Here is an 8,772-nt window from a genome sequence, read left to right on the forward strand (position 1 = left end):
ACAGGGTAGGCACCATTACCGAGAAGGCCCTCTGCTGGTTCCCTGTAACTTGGCTTCTCGCAGTGAGGGAACCGCCAGAAGGCCCTCGGCGCTGGACCTCAGTGTCTGGGTTGAACGATGGGGGTGGAGTTGCTTAAACTGGTTAATTGTTGAAGAAACTTCCAAGGCTGATTGAATAGATTTGTGTAAATACTGTTTGCTGTGGGTTTTTTAATTGCTTCCTTATCATTTAATCCTTATCATTTAATGCCTTCCTTATCACCTTGGAAGGTGGCACACTCTCCTTCACTAGGGAGTTTTAAGCAGAGGTTGGATGGCCATCTATCAGGGATTATTTAGCTGTGATTCCTGCATTGCAAGGGGTTAGACTAGATGAGCCTTGTGGGTCCCTCCTAACTCTAGAATTCTATGATTGCATTCATTGATTCTCAAACTGTTGAGTCACCAAACTGACACACACAATTTCTATTTAAAAATGCTTTTAAAATAAATTAGCTTGGAACTTTGAATTTGGAACAGCCACACTTCATCACAATTTTTTTGTAGATAATGTGGTCTTGGAAACTGATAAGTCAGTACCTCTTGTACCAGACCCCTTGACCCGAGACTTCCTCTGTGATCCCATGAATGGTGCTTCCTGAGTCAGTTTTGTAAAGCAAAGTCAAGCTTCTTGATCTTCCTTTATGAAGCTGCTGTTCTGTGGAAGAAAGAAAGCATGCCAGCCATTCCCAGCTCAGATTTAATTACTTGAATCATAACAATGAGAAAATATTCTCCGCCTGCAGTTGCTTTGCTCTGCCACAGGCATGGTGGAAAAAAGGTTAAGCCCCTTAATACATTTGTGTGTCTGTGACAATTGCACCTTAGGCAATGGGTCAGTAGGCACAATATCAGTCAGGATTTTGTTTTGCTGTTGAGCTATAAACAGCTGATACTTCCTAGAAAGCTATTGTCTGTAACTTTTACAAGTGCCATGAGCTTACAAATGAGCTTTTGGCCTTTGCCAAACAGCTTTCCATGTCTCTAAATGTCATGTGTGTAAACAGCCAGATTTGTGCCTGTTAGTAATTCAGCCATGTGGTAAGAGCTCAAGTATACCTGAAGGAGCGTCTCCATCCCCATCGTTCAGCCCAAACACTGAGATCCAGTACCAAGGGCCTTCTGGTGGTTCCTTCACTGCGAGAAGTTAAACTACAGGGAACCAGGCAGAGGGCCTTCTCAGTAGTAGCACCCACCCTGTGGACACCCTCCCATCAGATGTCAAGGAAATAAGTCACTGTGCAACCTTTAGAAGACATCTGAAGGCAGGCCTGTATAGGGAAGCTTTTTAATGTGTAATGTTTTGTATATATATGTTGGAAGCAGCTCAGAGTGGCTGGGGCAACCCAGTCAAATGGGTGGGGTACAAATAATAAAAGTATTGTTATAAGTGGTAAGACAGTTGTGAGCAACTCCTCACATGCTTCAAAATTAATCATACCAAAGTAACCTCTCATTTGGGAGGCACTTAAATTGACTTGTTTTAAATTCTGGCTCAGTTGTTTGAAGCTGCTTACGATAACCAGCTTCCATGGCTGCCAGGAGAGGTCTGAATAGCTGGGTTGAAGGGAAGGAGTTTTTTAAAAAAGAAGAAGAAATATCTCAGTTAAACACTCATGACCAGTTCTACAAAAGTCGTTGGTGCAAAGTGTTACATTTTTCTACTGCGGAGTGGACAGTTGTTCTACTCAGATTGTAAATTACTGCCGGAAACAGTCACTTTCTGTGAACTCTATATCCTCATGTGTCATGGGAATATGCTATGAGGAATAAATGGATTAAAACTTTTATGAATCCATACTCTACCCACAGAGATTCTTCATATGATTTTCTGCTATACACTGTTTTTGCCTCTTCCCAATAGGCCAGTGTTTCAACACTGGCTCTGATTGGATTATTCATTCCCTCCTAATAATGCCTTGCCCCCAGCGGCGGCTGCCCATTGTCTCTCTGCATGAGTTACCAATCTTGTCTGGTCCTTTTCAAAAGAGGAGACATGTGCACAAACACAAGGGATTGTTTCTGTGAAGGCAGATAATTCTTATTCTAAACATAAACCTTGTGAATGATGGCAGGAGAGTGCACTTTCATTTCTAATCCAGAAAATAAATTATCAGAAATTCGGAGAAACACTGACATACCATTGCATGAATGGTCGTTAATCAGAATGGCTGTCATTTGCCTTAATGTTTGCGCATATCTCTGTTTAAATGACGGATGCTTACAAATTTCTCCCCACCTGAATATCTTAATGTTAACGCTTCAAATTGCCTAGTCTTATTTGTGGAGCAGGATCAAAGCCTGAGGATGCCGATATTCTTTCCTTCTCCTGTCTGGACGATATAGATACCACTACACATGCAGCTTGCCAAAGCTTTAATTTCATTTTGTTCATTCGGATCATTTCCCCCTTTTCTTCCTTTTGGATATACACAAGTGCTTGTACAAGTTGATAAAACATGGTGCAAAAGGGAATCTGGATGAGCTTGTCTGAAACATGCTGTACTGTTTCACTGATCACTTGTGTGCATCAGTTATGTAAGGGAGAAAAAGTAGAAGAACAAATGGAAAGAAGAAAAGCTGCGGCAAACTGCTGATTGCAGAAAATTCCTCCATGCTTAAATAGGAAGGAGCAGAATTCCAGAATGAGCAAACCCAAAGAATACATATATCCTCTGTTTCCATCTATTGAGGCTGTGAGTGCCATTGCTTATGTAGCCAAGCAACTCCACTCACACAGGAGGGTGATATGAGGTATGGGGAAAAAGACTGAGGTATGAAAAAATCTTTAGGGGAGGGGAATCCTAAGGGGGAATTGCAAGAACAGCCCAAAGTCAACTGGGTACTCAGTGGCCACCAACTGCCTGCTGTTAGTCAAGGGATGGAAAATAGTGGGTGAGAAGGAATGGAATCTTGAACATAGACTCCACACTGCAGCATTTTGCTGCAGCTCCCACATCCAAGAATGCCAGTGTTCTTGGATTTGCGCCTCTGTTCTGGGATTTTGAAGGTATGCAAAGACTTCTGTGTTCCAAGAATGCTGCACTGAAGCATACATTCCTGAACAATACATCACAGTGGCACAAAACTATTGCAGTGCCTTCAGTTTTGAAAGTTTCTAGGTATTTTTAGGTGAAGCATTAGCCTTTGTCGATTAGAATTTCAAATCAGTAGGAAGTGTAAAATTTCATGAGAGAGGTGAAGGTGACAAGAACTTGAGTGGAATTCTGTACAGGAATAACTGTGTCATTATTAAGGTTAGTTTTGAAGTGGCTCCAAATGAGTTATCTGTAAAGAAACAAATGTTTTATTTAAATTTGAATCGTGACATGAGCTGCAGATTATGGGTGATTTGAACTCTTGTGCCCTTTCACTCAGAAATAAAGTTGACAACCAGCAACGTTTGCATGAAGCCAGGGCTAAATTTAAAATGTCAAGTGTCCTGATTTTAGATGAGATTATTGGCTCTGCTCCCAAGCCCATAAAATCCAGGAATATTTCCTTTAAATGTTGCCACTGAATACTTATGGGAGTCTGTGTTCCAAATTAATTGTGTGTGTAGTAAAAACCCTTGTATTAATTTTTGGAAATTTAAAGTTTCCTGCCCTAAGGCTGTGTTTGGGGAGGGTTTTCTTTCACTTTAGGCAGTGAAGCAGGAATTACTCTAGCACTTCTCACAAACAGTTTTATTGTAATCATATTCATTCTAATTACAGATAGTTACATTATTTTTAAAATGTACAGCTTACCCTTCCTTCAGTGTTGCTATTCTCATGCTGCAACATTCCTATGTGGAGATTTTTGTGTGGAGAAACACTCAGTCATGTGAGGCACTCACTTGCAGTGTGACATGGCGAAGCCCATATTCAATTCATTATCACAGTGGCAACTGGCCACCAGCAGGCTTGTGAAAGGAATCAGGAAAAACTCCCCTACTCGCACTGTGGTCTCACAGTTTACCCAAATGGCTGCCTTTGAGGGGGGGAAGAGAAGATATCAGTAGAACTGACTATGAACTCCCACATTTTGTCTAGCTTGGTTTACTAGCCTGGCTATGGTCACCATGCTCTAGTAATCTTCAAGTCAAGACTACAACAAGGCATTAAATGTGGGACAGCCTTTGAAGACTTCTCAGAAACACAGTTGCTACGTTACTGATTGCGGTCCAACAACTACATTGGTACCCAAAGGGCTGTGTTCTCTCACATAAATCTCACATAGTCCAATCATCTAGTTTTCTACGTGGGTGTTGTTTTGCTTTTTAAGAGCACCTACCTGCAATCCGAAGTGGATACAGTTCAGCTCAAGCACAGATTTATCTCCTTAGTAAAAAAAACTAGATCTAGTGTGGAAGGCAGAATGGAGCTTCCTTATGATGTGATCAGTCATAATTTATGTGTGTGAACAGTGGACTTGATGCAAAAGGCACAAGAAAATGTTGTATGTAAACAATATTCATTCTCGTTTTGGTTGTATAATTTTACGGATGGTTCTAAGGCATATATAGCAGTTTGAAAATCACTTCGGAGAAGTCCTGCTCTCTGAGGCTCATTTCCCAATTAGAAAAATGAACAGCTTTATATCCTAGTTTCTCACTTCTGATAACAGAGACTCCCTTCACTCTTTGTAAAGGTTTAATGGCATGCTGTGTCGGAGTATGAATAGCATTCCTTCCCATCCTGTCCCTGCACAAATCACTGTTCTTCAGAGGTTCTCTGTCAGGAGTGAGTCAGGGCCAAACTAGATGAGATGCCATTAGCCATTTCATGGATGACGTAAATTGAAGGTGCAGAGGCCCCAATCTGGGCCGATACCCTTACAGGGAGGGGGCTTTAACCCTTTCCCCATGCTTCAGTCCCAATCTGGGGCAGGAATCCCACACCTGCTGCTTGCTTTAGGGCACAAAGTTCCCATTAGAGCAAACAGGTAGGTTCTTTCCAGTACAAATAATAGGCGCAGTGAGGCTGGTCTAGGCAAAGCAGGATAAAGCCTCTCTATGTTCTATGCCAGGATCCCAGTCTAAAACAGCCTTCTCCATGCCTGTAATTTATAAAATTGCTAATTGTGCAAATGCAATCATGTCAGTTTAGCCCTTAGCAATATTTTTTGCACTTGATGCAGCAAAGTGGTCAGCCCCAACAGAAGCTGACTAGAAAGCTAAAGCAATGAATCGTGTGGAGATGCAACAGACAGCTGTCTCCAAGTGTGAGCTCACAGGAGGATTTGACTGTTAATTAATTAATTCATTTATTTGTGTGGAGCCCAGTTTGTGAACTGCAACCCTAGATGTTGCGGTCTTGTTGCTCTATAGAATTCTGGGTTTTAATGCTGTGTTCTCATTTTTCTCTTTCTCTTTCTCTTTCTCCTTTCCCCACTTCTGTCCTTGCAGGTTACGTGTTCTGTATGTTGCATCGCCTGCCTGAACAGCACGATTGCACATTTGACCACATGGGACGTGGGCGTGAAGAAGCCATTATGAAAATGGTGAAACTGGACCGGAAAGTGGGGCGGTCATGCCAGCGCATTGGCGAGGGCTGCTCCTGAGTTGCAAGACTCTCTACAACCAAATGCCGTTCTCTTAGTTCACTAATGTTAGCCTTATTTAGGACAAAGTCAGCCAGACACCTTGTACTGGGCAAGTTTCAGACTACAGCCAATCAATTTCCTTTCTTTAGCCAACCATCCTGGTACTGTAGTTTAGGGGTTAATGGTGATTGACATTGATTTCTGGCTGGTTGTTAAGGTGCCTACTAGCCACCATATTAAAAACGAAAAAACAAAAACCATGAAGAAATATTTTTGAGCATGGCTAGTGGATTTTAACAGAATTCTAAAGGCTTCTATTATTGCAGGAGTCAAGCTCTTAAAAAAAGAAAAAAAAAGCCTTATGCTGGTAAGCTTCCAGCAGCTGAGTAGAAACTGATGTAAAAGACTGCAATGTGCACACCTGTCTGGAAGAAAGTACCCTTAATAGCCTGGTTTTCTTATCCTCACTTCTAGCTAACCTTGAAGGGGTGAAACTCTGCTTAGAGCTGGCAGTGTAGCTGCTGAACCTAGAAGACCTAAATGGTTGCTCGTTCCATCTTCACGTGTGTCTTCTGAGGTTAGGTAGCATCACCATCATCAGGGAATCTCTCTGGGTGGGAACATTTTCCGGGAAGTCAAAAAGAAGGGGACAGATTCTTACGACAACTTTTTTTATCAAACACATTACAGGGAAACTGTTTCTTCACTTAGGTGGAGGATGGTGATGATATTGCTTTAAAATTAGCTCCATTCCTGGAACAAGCAGTAAGCGGTGTGCAGTTTTCTACGCAGCATCGACAACATTTCTGAAGCAGTGTGTTTGGATTCCACATGCCAACCATTGTGACTGTTTTCCCATCGGCCAAAACCCGATTGGCTCTTGTTTGCCTTTTGCTAAGTGCAGGTATCTGTTAATTGATCAAATAAGGCTAATTTCACAGCACAGTAGCCATGGCCGGATCCTACAGACTGACTTTCTGTAGTTAGACTTATATTGAGGGGGTAAAGGACATTTTGTAGCAAACAGAATTCAGTAACAATATTGGGGGAACAACCAGGAAAATCACCCCGTATTGAATTGAGTTTGTATGCCTCACTTCCCGTGGTGTTAAGGAGATAATCAAATGGGCTGTTCCAGCCTTGTGACTATGCAGCTCTCAGTGAAGGCCTCTGCCCATCACCTGTGGCAAAGCAAATGATGATGAAATGCATTGCTTAGAATTGGGACTCTCCAGATTTGTTCTTTAACGCTCCAGTTCTGTATTGTGGTCTGTCTTATCTCATTGAGCCAAACTGCACCATCCTTAGCGTGCAGTGGTGAGAAAATGGCAGTGTCTGTTTGCCTCCAGCTACTGGCAAAGATTCTGTAAGAAAGAAGAATTATTTAATGGTGGTGGCCCTATGTGGAGTCTTTGCTCCCCAAACCGGTTTTAAAAGCTCCACTAGCAATTTGGAATTAGGTATATAGTTGGGAATGGGAGGGAGGGCTGCTGGAGGAAGGGGGAGGTTGTGTTGTCTTATGCTTTCACAAAAAGGTTAAATTTAAGGCACCCAAAGAGTGAATTACCCTGATGTCACTCTTTAAAAAATGGTTTGTGGGGTATAGTAGTTTAGATGAGGCACCGACTATTCCATTTGTGCTGATGGTAAATTGCTGGTTTACAGGCTGAATTGTATTTACTCTGGTACCCACTCAGGCCAGTGATGGAGACTGGGCCTGTATTGCAAATTGTAATGAAGTAAATCTGAGATATTCCAACATTCTAAAGTTCAATATGGAGAAGCCATTCTGTGTTGTACTCAAGGCTTTGAAATCGGCAATGGAATTTCCAGCTGCATTCTCTGTTTCCTAAAGAAGTATTCCCTTTCCATCGGCGTGAGGGGGAAAACGAGACAATTTTCTTTGCATTTGCCATGAAGAGTTTAAAAAAAAACCATGGACTTCAGCTGCTGCCGCGCTATGCACTTTCTTCCCTTCTAAAATCCTAGCATAGCATTTGATGGACATTCTGATTGATACACAAGACTTTTGCAGATTAATAACGAAGATGCTATTTTTCCCTTGTTAACCCTTTCTTTAGCCCTGTTACAAGTGCACAGTTGGTTTCAAGGTGGCTCTCGAGCAAACACTACTCAAAGTTCATGTGGATTATGGACAATGTTCACTTTAAAAAAAAAAGTGTGGGGGTTGTTCCTTTGCAGTATCTGTTCTGTGAAGTTTGTTAAACGTAAAGAAAGCTTCAGTTCTTGTATCTTTAAAGAAAATCTTATTTAACCCTTTTTTGTGTTCTAGATTTACTTACACATGTAGCCTAGAGCTCAGTTTTAGTTTAACATTGTGAAAATATTAAAAGGATTGTAATTCTTTTTCCTCCTGCTTAAAAGAAACAAAACCATTAAACAGATCAGATTAAACTTTGAATTCCTCTCTGAGTTTTGCAATAGGTATTGCTACTTATCAGTGCAATCCCCATTTATGGCTTGGTAATTTTTTCAAAGTGATTGCATGGGGTGTAGAGGTGGGGAAGAGGTGACAGGGGTCTCATTGCTATTCCACACGCTTCAAGACCAATCATTTTCATCTGCTGTATTGGGGCATCCACTTCAGATTGACAAACATGGAGCACAAAATTAGATATTTAACTCTTTTCTATAAGAATATTATTCTTCCCATAAGAATAAATGATGTTGAAACAGGTAACCAGTTTTAACTTGGGCATTTTGCACTCTGTAAAAAGTAATCTTAAGAATGTCAAGCACTCCTAAAATTAGTTAGTTCCAGGAGCCAAAAACATGCTGAGTTATCTACACACTGCCATCACTGCTTTGGCATAAAAAGCCATTGGGTCTTCTGTAGCAGATGTTCTTCCATTCATTTTAACAGTTTCTTCACCTGCAATTTCAGCCCATGCCCGGAATCCAGCTTTCATGGTTATTAAATGAGGGTGTGACTGAATTGCACAATCTTCCACAAAAAATAAGTCCTTGACTGTCGGAGATCTTAAAATGTGCAGTTATTTTGAATGAAAGTACAATTTGTTGGACAGGAGTGCAGACTCTGGTACTACCCAACTTAATTCCTTTGATTTCTTATTTAAATTTTGAAATGTTCCTTTTAAAAGGAGGCACCCACATCTTTACTCTTACACAGAGGTGTGTATCTGTAGCTTTTTTCCATTTAGAAACAGTATAGTCTGAGCTTTTTCA

The 8,772-nt window shown here is 41.2% G+C and overlaps 1 protein-coding gene across 1 annotated transcript in view; it reads left to right on the forward strand.

Annotated features, from left to right (window-relative positions):
- ZFAND3 (zinc finger AN1-type containing 3) overlaps positions 1-7,987 on the forward strand; it is a 131,388-nt gene extending 123,401 nt beyond the window's left edge. The window contains exon 7 of the mRNA XM_083497227.1: positions 5,429-7,987. Coding sequence (XP_083353353.1) covers positions 5,429-5,583 — 155 coding nt within the window. The 3' untranslated portion in view covers positions 5,584-7,987. The remainder of the gene's footprint in view (positions 1-5,428) is intronic.
- The last annotated feature ends 785 nt before the right edge of the window (positions 7,988-8,772 follow it).

This window comes from Podarcis liolepis (assembly GCF_965112155.1).
Source record: "Podarcis liolepis genome assembly, chromosome: 3".
NCBI classification, from domain to species: Eukaryota; Metazoa; Chordata; class Lepidosauria; order Squamata; family Lacertidae; genus Podarcis; species Podarcis liolepis.